The following is a 17,679-nucleotide window of genomic DNA, read 5'->3' as shown; positions in this document are numbered from 1 at the left end:
CAATTGGCCTAATGGGTAATTGAACTTGAAAATTGGACCTGAGATAAAAAATTGGGCTCGAGATTCCAAAATCGAGCCTAAGACCCAAAAATTGGTAAAAGTTGGCTTATATGTGAAACCAGGCCGAGGATCCAACGGGTGGCAGGATTGGACCAGTCAAGCTATTACTGACTTGGACTGAACCGAGAACAATCAAACCGGCTTGGTGTTCTATGAGGGTGTCGCCAGTGTGACGGCACCACCAGACATTACAGTGTCTGTGGTGGTGCGACAGCATTCTAGTGGAGGAATCACACTCCTATTGAGACTCTAGCGGATAATTTGATTTCAGATTAACTATTCCAAAAATAATATTATTTTAATAGATTTAATATTAAATTTAATTTAATACCTATCTTAATAGTATTTTTGTTAATTTAATATTAAAGTGATTATCTTAATATTAAATTAAATTTAATATTTATCTTGTAGATAAAAATTTTATTAATTTAATAGATTTAATATTAAATTCAACCTAATATTTATCTTGATAAGTATTATATTAATTTAATATTAAAGTGATTAAGTTTAATCATAGTTGAATTCTCTAAACTTTCTCTAAACTTGAATTTAAGAGAAAGTTGTAGAGAGAAAAATCTCAGAAGAAATTATTTCAGAAAATTTCTAGAGTTATTTTTCTTATTTACAACTTAGCCCAGAAGTTTAGAGAAATTGTGAAATTACTCCACTAATAATTTTGTGTAAAATTTTCTTATTCGTAGCAAGTCTATACTCGATCAACGTGAACTTGTGGATATCGGAGAAGACTACTTAGTCGAAGTTTTCATCTTAGACGAATAAAAAATGTACAATTTTGATTAATTTTTTTATTACTTTAATTATCACAACAAAGTTCTAATTTTGAAAAAAATTTAAAACTTTCTTTTTTCCTTAAACTTATTTTCTGCTACTTTTTCCAAACTCGATTTTCCAACAACTGGTATTATGAGGCAAGTTGCACTCTATCTATAAGTATAAATAGATAATCAAAATAGATTTTCTCTTCTTCTTGAATGATTTTATTATATAGATAGTGACATTCTTTAGATCTTATGCATGTTTTGAGTTATATATGAGAATGAATGTGATATGATATATTTGTTATATAATTGTGTTTTTTTTTCATGGTTATGCTTCTTAGGAAATAGACCATGGACTACCATCTCTGCATATGACTGTATTTTTTAAAATTCATATAATTCCTGTGAGACGGAAACGAAAATAAGAGTTAAATGTATTTTTTCCAAAAGGAGTCCATGACGAGGAAAAGATGGAGCGATGGTGGTTGAAAACCCAGTGAATGCCTTGTAGTAAAAAATTATGTAATTTTTGTTTTTCATTTATTTTCTAGAAATAGAACCATGAAAACCTTGTTTGACAATTTTATTTTAATTACCCATCTCCTTATATATTTGTTTTACAATTATTTATAATATTTATATTGTTATATTATAAGTTTGAAATATATGTATGAGATGATCCATAATTGATCGATTAAAAAATAAGATGTGCGGTAATGAGAAAATATATGTGTTGTATTATTTCATTCATTTCTTTCGGTTATTCAATTACTATGAGAAGTGTGGTAATGAGAAGTTACATGTCTAGGATTGACTCTAGCAAGGAAAGACTTGATTTTTAATGGTCAAATATGACTCATCTCTCTTTCCTAAGACCCTACCTAGAGCACAGTTCACATTTACTTCATCAATTTTTCCCTTAAAAGAAAAACTGTGGAGAATCGAAATTGTTTGTTTTTATGATTGTTTGATTGTTGTAATGGAAGCATGTTATATAGATTAGGTAATAATGCCACTAGGACTATTTATGATCAATTTTGAAATCTGGAATAAAAACCTTACATGTTTTTAAAATATTGAGTGGGAGAAGGTCCTTGAACAAGACATACGACCTCCACTGATGGTCCTTAAGTGATAGCATGATAAAGTTTCGAGCCAGTTCCTACTCTGGCCACACTCTAGGGTAAATTGTATCATGTGGGTTCACTAGATTAGATTTACTTTTAAAGAACACTATTCAAGCATGACTCTCAGTGAGGTTGTCTCATGATAACTCACAAATGAAAACATGTTCACGATGTGTGTTGAGTCAATGGTTAAACATTCAAGATTGTCTCTTATTAAATAGTTTCCCAAGAAACAATATTTAAGCTAGAGATGATGGCCAAACATTAAATGATCATTGGTTTGTGTAGAGTCTTGAGAATCAAGATTCACAAATGTATCATACTGCATTCTTGATATGTTGCTGAAATGAAAATATTTACTTAATACAAAGATAGTAATTAGTGAATCTTTATTGTTTTTCAGTTCAAATATGTCTCCTCCTCTTATTAGCATTCTTACTGAGAATAAAGTGAATGGGGACAACATTTGAGAATGAAAATGAAACTTGCTAAATGTTCTCAGCTGTAAGAAACACAAATTCGTCTTTGGAAACTTTGCCTACCTAAAGCTCAACCCAAAGCGAGAAATCGTTGGAGAGATTTTGACTCGATTGCTCGATGTTATATGCTAGCGAGCATGAGTAGTGAGATATAAAAGCAACATGAGAATTTTTGTACTTGACAAATGATAAAACTAACATATTTTAATCTTATTCTTAATGTGTTTTTGGGTGAATATTTATGTAAATTGGTGAATTTGATGCTCCTAATTCTTTGGGTTCATGTTTCTATACTTAGGTGAGTATTTGGGAGTAAAAGGAGTGAAAAACAAGTAGAAATGTGACATCCCAAAATTGGCCCTAGTCGGGAAGTGGTTTCGGGACTGCTAAACCGAGTCACCGACATGCTCGAACGTAATATTTATTGTCTAGAATATGGGAAAATGCATGTGTGAATTTTGAATTCTTTGATTTAGTTAATTTGATTGTGAATTGAAAGAAAAAGGACTCATGTGAAAGGATTTAAATATGTAGCTAATTTTAAGAGGTTAATAAAGGAATGAAGCAAAATAAATGGAGTTGCATGTCAAATACTCCATTTATTTTGGATGAGTGGCCGGCCATGTCTAGATTATGGGCAAGGGGACATGTTTCCAACATGTTTAGTTAGTGCATTATGTAGAAAGAATTAAGAAATGAAAAAAAAAATGAGCATGGATGCCCCCCCCATGGTGCCGTAGCTAGAGAGAAAGAAAGAAAAAAAAAAGTTGTCATTCATCCTTTCTTTGAGCAAAGACTAAGAAAGAAAAAAAAAAAAAATTGTTCATCTTTTCCCCTCCTTCCTTTGGCCGAAATTCCTAAGAGGAAGAAGAGATTTTTACTTCCTTTTCTTTGTTTAGAAGAGATCTAGAAGGAGATTTGGCTAAACTTGCATCAAGATTAAGGTATGTATGAGGTTGTGTCATGAGATTCATGCTTGTTTTGGTTGCTAACTTGATGTGCATGTTAGCCATGGTTCAAATCCTTGTTATGCCATGAAAAATAGTATTTGGCCAAGGTTGATATTGTGTTAAAGCCATTGCATGCTAAATGTGAAGCTTGCTAATGATGCATGCAATGATGGATTGACTACTCTTGAAATTTCTTTGTAGCAATCTTGAGTAAGACATTGAGTTCTTTGTTTAACCATGACCAAAGTTCAATGGGGTATGATTGTGATGTATTCGGCCATGATGCATTCATGAGCATGATTTATGCTTGTTACTTGATTGGTAAAATTTGTGTTTTAGAGGGTTATGAACACCTTGAGATTCGCCATGCACCTATATGTGTATATATGTTTGCACATGATATTTTGATTATGAAGAAAGTGATAAATATGTTTGTTTAAAGAAGAAATTTGTTGAAGAATGTTGTGAAATTTGCATGTACATTCAGCCTAGTACATGTATAGTGTGAAAAACCTTGAAATTATTTTTGATTTTGTGTATTTATGACCATGTGTAATCGGCCACATGAGTAATTTGAGCACTTGATGTTATGTTAAAATTCTTGAGCTTAAATATATGGATGTATGTATATGTGGCCATATAATGGCGTTTTGGTTCAAAGGTTGAATGATAAATTATAATAAAGTGAGATGATATGAGATGCCGAATGTGATTTACTAGTAAACATTATTGATAGAAATATTGAATACTTCTACTTGTATTCATTAAGCTCAAGAGCAAAAGGAGCTAAATCCGATAAAGGGAAGGAAAAAGTGATCGAATAGCCATTGAAGCCGTTCGACAACATCCGAGGTAAGTCCTCAAGAAATGACCCTACTCGAATGATGTGAAATGAAATATGGATGTGTAATGATTATTGATTTATGTGTGTATGAGTATTTGAATGATACCGGGCTAAGTCCCAAGGCGATTATGCTAGTGATATGTTTGTGTTTGAGCCTTAGTAACGAAAATGAAACATGGATGTGTAATGATTATTGATGTATGTGTGTGCATGAGCAATTGAATGATATCCGGCTAAGTCCCAAGACATTTATGCTAGTAATTATATCCGGTTAAGACCAAAGGCAATTGTGCTAGTGACTACATCCGGCTAAGACCAAGGCATTCGTGCAAGTTGTTAAATCCGGGCTAATACCCAAGGCATTTGTGCAAGTCGTTCTATCCGGCTAAGACCAAGGCATTCGTGCATGTGGTTATATTCGGTTGTATTCAAGAAGCTTGGGCTGGAGGTGGCGTTGGTTGCTGTAATAAATTTAATTAGTACGCTCGAAAAGCCCAAAGGATAAGGTATGTTTATATGTGCATTGGAAAAGTCGATATGTTTGAGTAACATTCGTTCGATCGACTAACGAGTTTTCAGCTATTGAATTGGTTGATATCTTGTGAAAGTATCTAATGATGAAGTGTGAAGTAAGTATGATTATGTGAATGTGTATTAATGAAATGATTCATTTGGCTATGTGAATGTAATGCTTTAGTTAAAGCTGATTTTATTGCTTGAGACTTACTAAGCATAAAAATGCTTACTCCGTTGCTTTGGCTCTCTGTTTTATAGATTTTGCTCGTTAGCGATCGGATTCGGGATCATTAAAGTCGAAGTCATCTACACTATCAAAGCCTCCATTTTGGTATAATTTTGGCTGAACTTTGAAATGGCATGTATAGGACTACCCTAATGTTGAAGGTCATGTACCTTTCGGTTTTGTGTAAACTTGGATAGCCATGCGAAAATGGCTTATATACGTTTTTGGTATGATACTATAATCGTTGTATGTTGATCATTGTGGGGTATGGAATTGTTTTGAGAAGATTAGCCATTGGAATGGTTAATCATGATCACACTTTGTGCTATGTATGCAAAGAGGGGCAATTGAATCGTGGAAATCATGAAATAGGTAAAGGTTACCTTGAAAACAGATGCTGGCAGCAGCAGTGGTGTCGTTTTGAAAAATCACCAAAAATTGTAGGAATGGTATTAAATAGTGAATAAGTCATGTGAATGAACCTTGATGAGTCTACTTTCATATGGAAGAAACGAAATGGTCATAGGAGTTACTTGTTAAGAGATATTAAAGTTATCGTGAGACAGGGCCCGAACGGTTTCTGGGTCCCCTGTCGCGACTTTAAAAATTCACTATAAATTATCCAGAAAGAATTAGGAGTCATGCCTTATATTTTAAGATTCCATTTTGAGTCTAGTTTCATTAGAAACAAACAGAACCAGTATTAAATCCCTGTACAGAGAGATATTCAAGTTGTAATGCGCAAAGGTCAGAGCAGTCGAGCCCTGTAACATGGGTGACTTTAACTAATAAACTGTACCAATTGGCCCGACCAAAAATTCTAGAAATAAATCCATGGAAGGATATATGAGTCTAAATTCATGGAAAATTTACGGAATCAGTTTCCAAGTTTTGAAACTCGAGATATGATTTTTAAGGAGACAGTGATGCAGTTTTCCAGCCTGTCTGGAAATGCCAAATTGGTCGGTGCTTTAAGAGGACTTGGCTCGTTAACCCCTCGCGTCCGACACCGGCGATGATCTCGGGTTCGGGGTGTTACAAGAAATCAGTAAAAAGGAGCAGATTCAGGAGCCAAAAGGGGCTAGGTACGTGGCCATGTAAACCACATGGGCTGGACACATGGCCATGTGCCAGGCCGTGTCGATTTTGCAACTTGCTTCCCAAACACACGAAAAAACGCAATTTTTAGGTTTCCTGAGCATTTTAAAATTTATAAATACCAAATAGAAGAAGAGAGATGGGAGCCATAAAAAAATATTGAAGAAAATAACTCGAAGAACACCATTGGAGCCAACTTTGAAGCAGATTCCCATTAAGATCGAAGACCTCCTTTTAGTTTCTTTTGAAGTTTTTATGAGTTTCTTTGTTTCTTGTGGTTTTTTTTACTTTGATATGTTTTCATACTGGATTATGAACTAATTCCCTAGATACCTAGGGAAGATGAAACCTTTAATGAATTCTATTATTTAATTTCTATTTTACGCAATAAATACTTGATTCTTGTTCTCAGTTATGTTTGCTTATTTCTTGTTTGAATATTTTCGAGATATTAATTCATGTTTAATGTGCTTAATTCAGTGGAGGAAAAATCCCTGTTTAAGAGTAAATCTAGCATAATTGAGTGGAGTTGCATGCAATCCTAGAAATAGGACGACATAAATCTACTGGATTAAAGTCAAATCTAATAATGGAATTCGTAGATCGAGTTAATGCAGCGATAGGGGTTTTAATTAGAAAGATATTTCAATTAATCAACCTAGAGTCAGCTGTTCTTACTTTCGAAAGAGATATTAGCATAATTTAGGGATTTCTACGGATCAAGATACCAAGTGAATAAATCGTTTAATTCAGATTCATAATAATAGATGAAGTCTAGGTGGATTCTTTCCTGGGTATTGTCTCTCTCATTGGTTATTATTTGATTATTTTCCTATTTCATTCTCTGTTGAGTTCTTAGTTAAATTAGTTTAGTAATTTTAGTTTAAAACCCATCACTCCAAATTGTCAGCTAAATAATAGAAAAATGGTAATTACTAGTACTTTTAGTCCTCGTGGATATGATATCTCTACTCACCATAGCCATACTATTTATCAATAGGTGCACTTGCCTTAGTCGTATTTTAGTTAGTCACATGAGACATATCAAGTTTTTGGCGCCATTGCCGGGGACTAAAATATTAGGAACACTTTATTTTTATTAATTTAGTCATCTTTATTTTATTTTTATATTTTTGTTTTTGTTTAATTTTTACATTGTAATTTTTCTGTTGTTTGCTTCTGGCAGACTCTTTCAGTTTATGACTAGAAGAAACCCATCGGGACCATTAATTTTTGGCAGCGAAATTGAAAGTGTTGCTCGTAGAAATCATAGAGAAATGAGGCAGAGTCGACATAATATAGTAGACGAAGAAGAGGACATCATTATTACTGAGAAGATGAGCGATAATCAAAATATTCAGCTACCTCCTGTAGCTGCTGCAACTCCTGTTCCTCGTACTATGTACGATTATGCCAAGCCCATTCTGACTGGGGCTAAATCGAGTATTGTGCGACCCACCATTGCTGCAAATAATTTCGAACTGAGGTCGAACACGATTCAGATGGTATAATAGTATGTTCAATTCGATGGTTTCGAAGATGAAGACCCAAATACTCATTTGGCTAATTTTTTTGGAAATTTGTGACCCTTTCTAGGTTAATGGCGCCACTAACGACGCCATTCGTTTATGGTTACTCCTATTCTCGTTGAGGAACAAAGTAAAACAGTGGCTAAACTCTTTACCATGAGGTTCGATCACTACACGAGCTCAAATGATCAAAAAATTTTTGCTAAAGTACTTTCCATCAGCTAAAACAACCAAGTTGTGGAATGATATCTATTCCTTTGTTCAGATCGATTTAGAGACTTTATATGATGCATGGGAGAGATACAAAGACTTATTGAGATGGTGCCCTCACCATGTGTTACCCTTATGGTTACAAGTTCAAACCTTCTACAAAAATTTGAATCCCTCAACTAGTCAGTTAATCAACACAGTAGCCGGTGGAACACTTAATAGTTTAACACCCGAGATAGCTTATGAATTTACAGAGGAGATTTCATTCAATAATTATCAGAGGCAAGTCATGAGGACAATACCGATGAAAGCCACTGGTGTCTTTAATTTAGATGCAGTCACTATGTTATCAAACCAGGTAGAATTATTAAATAGGAAAATTGATGGTTTATATCTTTCTACGTAGCTACATCTGGTGATGTAATGCAATACAAATGGAAGTGGAATGAATAATCCAGAATGTTTACCCTATGACCCTAGCATAGAGAATAAGCAAGTCAATTATATGGGTAATAATTATAGGCCTTAAAATAACCCTTATAGTAACAACTATAATGCAGATTGGAGGAACCATCCCAATTTCTCTTGGGATGGTCAAGGAAATTAAAGAGCACAACCACCTTCAGGCTTCCAGCAATCTTATCAGCAAGAGAAAAAGCTTAATCTTAAGGAGATGTTGAAAAATTTTATCTCGGTGCCAAAAACCCATTTTCGAAACACCAAGGTAGCGCTAAAAAACCAGTAAGCATGAATTTAAGGACTCAAAAACCAAATAGGTCAACTTGCTAAGATAATTTTGGAACGACGACAAGGTAGCTTTCCTAGTAATACTGAACGTAAACCTAAGGAGTAGCTTCACGCGATTACTATTCGAGACGTGAAAGGGTTAGTTGAACCTGAACAAGAATCAAGACAAGAAGCTATGGTGAACAATGATAAGGTTGAGGAAGTAAAGAAAGAGCAAAAGCTGGCTATTAAAGAATATAAACTTTGAGTGCCATATCCTAACGCGTCAAAGAGAGACCACATGAATGGACAATAAGGCACTTACAACAAGGTGAACAAGATGCCTAAGTTGACTCAACTCATGAAGGAATTACAATCCTATGAGTTGATGCTGAATGGTGGTAAGCCTATTTAGGAGAAACCTTAGGTAACCTTAACTGTGGGTCGTTTGTCTTCTAAGGGGATGCAAAAAGCTAATGGAAAGAAGAAACCAACTAAGTTTTCAATTTCATCTCTTGTGAATAGGAAAAAAGTCTAAGAAGTCAAAGGATCCTAAAAGGATCAATTGTTTCTTTTGCAACAGGAAAGGGCACTTCAGATCAAATTGGAAAGAGTATTTTGATTATCTACCCCAAAAAGGAAAAAAAAATGTATAGAACTCTTTGTGGAAGAATCAATTGACAACTTGGTTATTGATTCTGGAGCCACTAACCATGTGTGTTTCTTTATAAGGGTTTAGTTAAGTAAGAAGTCTGCGTAACAGAAACCATTTTAAGTGCTGGTTTGGATCTTCTGTCAATGTGGCTCAAAATTGTAGATTATTTTGGATCATTTGAATCATTGTTGCTTTGATCTCAAAGTTATTAGATGTAATGGCCAACCTAATTATGCTCTTCTAAACCATGTCCAGACTTGCTAATTCGTAATCTTTTAATGTTTTCTCATTACGAACCATGTTTACATTTAAAGGAAACTGTGGTGGTACGGGTGGATCTCCTAAAGGGTTATTGTTAATGTCATCAAATAATAGATTCTCACCTGGTATGTTGGCTATAGCAGGTGGGGTGGATCTTACATCTATTATTGCTGCTGCTGCTGTTGTTGTTGACGATGATTTCTTTGAATTATTCTTTCTGGATCTGTGACTGTTACTATAGATGTTCCCCTGCTACGAGTTATACACTAACCTATAAAGAAAATATTAGTAACAAAAACAAAATAGAATCATATCTATAACTTAAAAGTTTCCTAGTTATTCTTTTTGGAGTGTAAAAATTAAAATCAAACTAATGATATTGCCTCCCCAGCAACGACGCCAACAACTTGACTGCCTCCAGATGTACTAACATCCAGAGTGTCAATTCTGTAATAAAAGGTATATCAGTGAGGTGGAATTTGTAAGTATACAGGTCCAGCTATAATATAGTTACAATACTTACAACGGAGTAGGTGAGTACTCTGAGAATTGTACCCAAGAAAGGCAAGTGTTAGATCAATTTTAACCTAAACACCTAAAGATCTAATTAGTACTTTAATTTAGTTATAGTATGAAAGTAAAATAAAAAAAGTTCTTAAGATTTTAATAATAATAAAATAACATAAAGAAATGAAATTTAGGAGATCAAAGAAGAGAATAAATCAAATTTGATTATGGTTGATTAGCTCGCTTCAGTAGTCCCCATCAATTATTGCTTCGGATTCCTCGTCAATCAACTAGTCGCTGTCCCAGTAGGATCTTCCGATCTTCCACTCCAATAATAAGTTAGCAAGGACTAATTTTCTTCTGACCTCACAGTGCAAACTAGTTTGGGTTGAAGGTGTTCAAGGATAGGCTATACCAATTTTGGGTTAATTCCCAAATTGATGACTTCCTAGGGTTGTCAAGACTAGGATTTAGGTTTTTCCTCTCCCAAGCAACTGATCCGTTGAGTAACCCTACAAAACAGTTAATAAATCATACATCCACTCGTTAATCCCCGATAAAGGGATTAGTTCCTCAAGGTTTTCATAAGCAATATGAAATTGATGTAAAGAGAGAACTTGATAAATGAACTGAAGTGTAGAGTTTAAGAATACACCTGATTTGTATTAAAGATGAATATGAATCCACAGAGTTTGATTGTCTCCACAAATAAGATCTCTCGAGATAAAACAAGAACAGCTTGAAAATAACTCTAAAATCCTAAAAAGAAGAAAATCTGAACTAGAATTATAAACAGAAAACTATCCTCAGGAATTGATAATGATAACATATGACAAAGGAGTCTATTTATAGATTTCAGGTGGTTGTTGTCTTTAACCTTAGGTTAACTAAAATTGTAACACCCCACACCCGAGCCCTACATCGGGACGGGATACGAGGCGTTACCACAGTTAATCACATGCATACAATCACATCGATGCCATTAAGACTCGATCAAATTTAAAACTTTTTTTTGAAAATTTTTTGAACTCCTTAATATGGGCCTAAGAGGCCTCCAACATCCATTGGAAACCATTTAGGACCAACCCGGATCCTTTAACCAACTTTATAAAAATGACCTTTGAAACAGGGTACACGCTCGTGTGAAAGGACAATACGCCCGTGTGGTCATTGTAACATGGCCGTGCTGATGGTCCGTGTGACACACACTGTTAAAAGTCTAGGGACACACCCGTGTCCCATGCCCATGTGAATTAAATTTTAAATTCGAACCTATAGGGGTTTTCACACGGCCTGACACACGCTTGTGTCTATGGCCCGTGTCCCTCACACAGCCATGACATGCTCGTGTCTAAAAACCTTGACATTCTATTTATAACGTCAGCATCCAATTTAAAGCACACGGCCAAGGCACACGCCTGTGGCCAAAGGCCATGTCCTCCACACGGCTGAGACACATGGCTATGTCTTTGTCCGTGTGTTTATTACCATGCATATTGACTTGAAAATTTTACGTACAGGGGACACACGGCCGAGAACACACCCATAGGGCTGACCGTGTGTCACACACGGCCTAGACACACGCTTGTGTGTCTACCCGTGTGGATAAAATAAGACTAGTTACCAAGCCTCTTTGCCACCCTTACTTGCACTAACCTACATAACATCTAACATGAAAAATCCACACAACCATACAAGGTCTAATCAGCCACACAAGGCATTATCTCATTCATGCAATTTACTCATCCATGAAAATATCATCATTTGCATATATCAATAACGAACATTAGCCATTATCCAAGGCTTTATACAAAGTGAAGGGATCCATCCCAAGCCAACACATTTGGACAAATTAACATTGACACAAAACTCAAAAGTCTAAGCCCTATACATGTCATATTCAAAATAGTAAAACCAACTATACCAAGTGCTTCGGTTGATAGTGTGATAGATGCCTCCGACGTCCGATGATCCTTGAGCTAATTAGGCAGCACTATAAAAAAATGGAAAGGAAAGGGAGTAAGCATAAAGCTTAGTAAGTTGCATGCAAATAAATAAAACAACAACTTTACTATTCATCATCATGTTCATAGTACCAAAGTAGGCATAAGCACAACTTACTCATCACTATCCAATACAATTCACATAGCATATATAAGCTCACATCTCATACATTTCAAATAGGTACCTGTACCACTTACAACATGGTTATACTTTTCTCGTTTAACTCAAACTTCAACTCTCACCGCTGAACCATTTGGAATGCTATCGAATATTCACTAAGCCTCAAACATGGGATATAATACCGATGCCATGTCCCAGACATGGTATTACATTGGCTCATCCATCAAGTGGATGACATGTCCCAGGCATGGTCTTACACTGACTATCAAAATCGAGGCCGACGTTATGTCCTAGACATGGTCTTACACTAGCTCTCACATTTTCGTACCGAGGCCATGTCCCAGACATAGTCTTATACTGACACCTCTATACGTGCCGATGCCATGTCCCAAACATGGTCTTACAATGACACATCTCGCAGCTGATGCATGTCCCAGACATGTCTTACATTAGCTCTTGTCTCAATGCCGATGCCATGTCCCAGACATGGTCTTACACTGGCTCTCATAATGAGACCGATGCATGTCCCCGACATGTCTTACACTGGTACACAAATAACCTGAATGTCATGGCATGAATATCCGATTTATTTCCTAAGGTTCAAACGGGAGTTCTACTATCTCAATATTCATAATATATAATCATTTCCACAAACAAGCAATTTATTCTATATTAATTAGAACACATAAAATAACAATGCAGTTGTATTATTTACATACAACTTACCTCGGATTACAAAATGTAGACGACTAGTTCGGCTTAGTCTACTTGTTTTGCTTTTCCCCGGTCTAAGCCCGGATTTTGTAATTCTTGATTTGCAAGAGTAGAGAGTGGCTAAAATTTTTGAAGCTCAAAAACCCCTACAATGGCTGAATTTTCGATGGAGAAGAAGATAGGGAAAAATATGTTATCTTTTTTCTTTATTTTATTTCATTTTGGTCAAATAAATTACCAAATTTCTACCTAACTTTGACTTTCTCTAGTTTTTTTATCTCCTATGGTCGGTCATGTCTCTTTAAAGGGTCTAATTGCCCTTTAAAGAGCCCCAATTTAGGTTCTCTAGCTATTTGACACCCTTATCTATCAAAATAGGACTTTTGCACTTTATGCAATTTAGTCATTTTTCACAATTAAGCATGAAATCGCTAAAATTAATTCATGAAAATTTTTATACTCTCATGTAAACATGCCACAACACATAAAATATTATTAAAAATAATTTCTCCATCCTCAAATTAGTGGTCCCGTAACCCTTGTTTCGATTGGATCCAAAATTGGGCTGTTACAATTCTCCCCCCTTAGGGATTTTCGTTCCCAAAAATCTTACCGGTGAATAGGTTCGGATATTAATCTCTCATGGTCTCCTCAGGTTCTCATGTGGCTTCTTCGACCCCATGTCTATGTCATAATACTTTAACAAGTGCTATGCTCTTTTTCCTCAATTGCTTAATCTCCCGAGCCAAAATCTTAATTGGCTCTTTGCCATAAGTCATGTCCGAGCTAATCTCAAGCTCTGTTGGCGAGATCACATGCGAAGGGTCTGAAAGGTAGTAACGTAACATAGACATATGGAATACATTATACATATTTTCTAACTCTAATGGCAATGTTAATCGGTATGCTACTAGTCCAATTCTCTCAGTCACCTCATAAGGTTCAATAAACTGTGGACTTAATTTGCCTTTCCTTCCAAATCGGAGAATCTTGTTTCACGGGGATACTTTCAAAAACACTTTATTCTTGACTTGAAACTCGATCTCTTTCTATTTCAAATCCATGTAGGATTTCTGTCTATCCTAAGTGGCCTTTAAATAATCGTGAATCACCTTAACTTTATCTTTAGTCTCTTTAACTAAGTCAACCCTGTGTATCTGATTCTCTCTAAGCTCGGTCCAATATAAGGGCGTTCAACACTTACGCCCATACAAAGCCTCATAAGGTGCCATTTTCAGACTTGACTGATAACTATTGTTGTAGGCAAATTCGACTAGCGGTAAATACTTTTCCCAACTGCCTTGGAACTCGAGACCACAACACCGCAACATGTCTTCTAAGATCTGAATCACTCTTTCTGACTGACAGTCGGGTTAAAAGCCGTACTAAAATTCATTTTTGATCCCAATGCCTCTTGCAACTTTCTCTAAAACCACGAGGTAGACCTCGGATCTTTTTCCGAAATAATCGACAAGGGTACTTCATTAAGCCTCACGATCTTAGAAACATATAGATCGGCCAATTTCTCAAGGGAATAGGCCGTACGCACTGGTATAAAATGTGCCAAGTTAGCAAGTCTATCAACAACTACCCAAACTGAATCCTTTTTCCTTGGTGTCAAAGGCAACCCTGATATAAAATCCATGATTACTCGGTCCTACTTCCACTCGGGAACCATCACAAGCTAAAGTAAAACTGAGGCTACTTGGTGTTCGACCTTCACTTGTTGACAAACTAGACACTTAGAAACAAATTCAAAAATGTCTCCTTTCATCTCCAACCACCAGTACATTTTCTTCAAGTCGTTATACATTTTTACACTACCTGGATGGATAGACAAGCAACTACTATGTGTCTCTCGTAAAATCCTCTGAACAAGCTCATTATCCTTGGGTACACAAACTCTATCTTGAAATATCAAACATCCGTCGGTACTAATCTGCAAATCTGATTCAACACCTGACTCACACTGAGTTCTCTTAGTTTGCAATTCATCGTCGTTATTCTGAGTTTCACAAATTTCTTGGAGAAACGTCGGTCTAGCCTTTAACTTTGTTAGAACCGAACCTTCTTCTGACAAGGCCAATTGGGCGTTCATTGTTCTCAAAGCAAATAAGGATTTTCTACTCAATGCATCGGTGACCACGTTTGCCTTTCCTAGATGGTAGTCGATAATCAACTCATAATCCTTTATCAAATCTAAACACCGCCATTGCCGTAAATTCATCTCCTTTTGAGTCATCAAATACTTTAGACTCTTATGGTCAGTAAATACTCGACATCTCTCGCCATACAAATGGTGCCTCCAAAGTTTCAACGCAAACACAATGGCGGCCAACTCTAAATCATGTGTCGGGTAGTTTTTCTCATGTGGCTTTAGTTGTCTCGAGGCATAGGCTATTACCTTGCCTTCTTGCATAAGCACACACCCCAATCCATTCAAGGAGGCGTCGTTATACACCAGGAATTCTTTGCCTGATTCTGATTGTACTAAAATTGGAGCTTCGGTCAACAAAACCTTTAATTTCTCAAAACTCTGTTGGCATTTCTCTGACCATTCGAACTTGACATCCTTTTGTAACAACCTTGTCATCAGAGTGGCTATCATAGAAAATCCATGCACAAATCTTCTGTAGTATCCAGCCAAACCCAAAAAGCTTCGAGCCTTTGTCACATTCCTCGATGGTTTCCATTCAATGATAGCTGAGATCTTACTTAGGTCAACTCTGATCCCGTTGCTCGACACAATGTGTCCCAGGAATCCAACCTTTTGTAGCCAAAATTCACTCTTAGTGAACTTGACATATAATTGGTTATCTCTCAAGGTTTGTAAAACCTTTCTCAAATGCTCCGCTTGTTCACTCTCATCACCTGAGTAAATCAGTTGTCGATAAAGACCACTACAAACTTATCCAAATACGACCGAAAGATGCTGTTCATCAAATCTATAAACACCACAGGGGCATTTGTTAAACTAAAAGGCATAACAAGAAACTCGTAGTGCCCATACCTTGTCCTAAACGCGATTTTCGGTACATCTTGTTCCTTACCCTTAGCTGATAGTAGCCAGATGATCGCGTGATTCGTAACAAGTAATAAATATTTATAATGAAGATGAAACCTAGACTAACTATTATCATGATGAAAAGACAAGCACACCAATCAAACAATAGTATAGTAATGGCAAGATCGGGATATCATACCCAAGGGAACCAAAAGTACTAGTAATAACTATCTTTTTATTATCTAGCCTAAGAATAAAAGGGTTTGTTTTAATTAACTAATTATTTAAACTAAGAACGCACAGAGAAAAGAATTGGGAAATGTTTTTGGGAAAATCGATTGACTTGAGACAATACCTAACGAAAAATCCACCTAGACTTTACTTGTTATTCTGGCTCTGAATCGGATTATTTATTCATTCAACTTGTTCCGTAGAGATCCATAAGTTATGTTATTATCCCTATTCAAGACTAATAACGTCTAATCTCTAGATTGAATAACCGAGAATTTTCTCTAATTAACACTCTAGGGTTGCATTAACTCGATCTATGGATCCCCTTATTAGGTTTCACCCTAATCCGGCAAAATCTTGTCACCCTATTTCTAGGCACACAATCAACTCCGCTTAATTATGACAAATGTACTCTTGGACAAGGTCTATCCCTCCTCTGAATAAGAGCGTGTCTTGAATCAATATCCTGGGATATCAAAATAAGAATTAAGAACACATAATTAAGAACAAGTTAAATATTTATCATACGATTCAGAAAATAATAAGATTCGTCTTAGGTTTCATTCCCCTTAGGTATTTAGGGGTTTAGTCCATAACAAAATAAGAGTACATCTTAAAATTATAAAAATAACAAAACATAAAGAAAACACTAAAACCCCTGAAGGAATTCTGAGAGAGATCTTCAGTCTTGGAGTAGCTCCGGCTTTTGGGATGGATCGTCTGGCTTCCTTTAAGTAATTCCCAACGTGTGGTTTTGTTCTCCAGAAAAGTTCTGGAAGGGAGCAGCCCCTTTTCTAAGTCATACTTAGGGTGTTTATATAGGCTTTGGATTGGATTTCTTCCTCCCTAAGTATCATTTTCCGTGTAAAATACAACTATTTGAAAAAGGGACACGCCCGTGTGCCACAGCCATGTGACGTGATTTCCAAGCCGTGTTCGATCCGTTAAATTGCACACGGCCGTGTGGGTCAATGGCTAGGCTGTGTGAATTGTGAAAGCCTTAGTCGATACCTTCGAAAGACACGGGCGTGTGAGCTGCAGGCCGTGTCATCTTCTCGATTTGGTTTGTTTTGTCCCTTTTTGGCTCGTTTTTGGCACCTTTTGACTCTTGGTGCTCTCCTGAGTACAAAACATGAAATAACCGGATTAAGAGCACCAAAATCCATAAATCTAGTAATAAACATCCATAAATATGCTAAGTATTTGGGGTAAAAATATGTATAATTTGGCGTTTATCAAATACCCCCACACTTAAGCATTTGCTTGTCCTCAAGCAAAACTCTTATTTACTGCTAGAATTCATTCCTCTCGATCACATAATCATTACTGATAATGTTACAAGTTATTCCACAGAAAATCATACAGTGAGAATTCAACTATAGGGGCATTAAAAGCCTCAAACAATTTAAATCAAATATTTTGATAATAAAACCATAGGTAATCTCCTTCCTCTAAGTAATTAACTTTAGTCCTAAATATACAAGAGATGACATCCTCACTAAAGATTCACTCAAATCACTCAAAATGTTTAAGGTTTAAGATTAAGCACTCGATTGTCTAACTTGAGAAGTTATTACCATAGGCTTGCATGAAAATCAAATCTCCACCACTTGTAAATGATATGATACACTAATCAAAA

At 35.9% G+C, this 17,679-nt stretch overlaps 1 protein-coding gene and 1 non-coding gene across 2 annotated transcripts; both read right to left on the bottom strand.

The window, feature by feature from the left end:
• Positions 1-7,840: 7,840 nt before the first annotated feature.
• Positions 7,841-7,947, bottom strand: LOC128284427 (small nucleolar RNA R71). Its single transcript, XR_008274854.1, has one exon. It is a non-coding gene; the product is annotated as a small nucleolar RNA R71 (small nucleolar RNA).
• Positions 7,948-9,825: 1,878 nt separating this feature from the next.
• On the bottom strand, positions 9,826-15,032 carry LOC108481083 (uncharacterized). The gene is made up of 3 exons (XM_017784254.1): positions 14,630-15,032; positions 9,984-10,002; positions 9,826-9,907 (listed from the first exon to the last, which is right to left on the bottom strand). The coding sequence occupies exons 1-3, from the start codon at positions 15,030-15,032 to the stop codon at positions 9,826-9,828; spliced, it is 504 nt and encodes a 167-aa protein (XP_017639743.1).
• Positions 15,033-17,679: the final 2,647 nt, after the last annotated feature.

This window comes from Gossypium arboreum, chromosome 11 (genome assembly GCF_025698485.1).
Source record: "Gossypium arboreum isolate Shixiya-1 chromosome 11, ASM2569848v2, whole genome shotgun sequence".
In the NCBI taxonomy this organism is placed as follows: Eukaryota; Viridiplantae; Streptophyta; class Magnoliopsida; order Malvales; family Malvaceae; genus Gossypium; species Gossypium arboreum.
The sequence above is the reverse complement of the archived record's forward strand: the minus strand, read 5'-3'. Positions and strand labels throughout refer to the sequence as shown.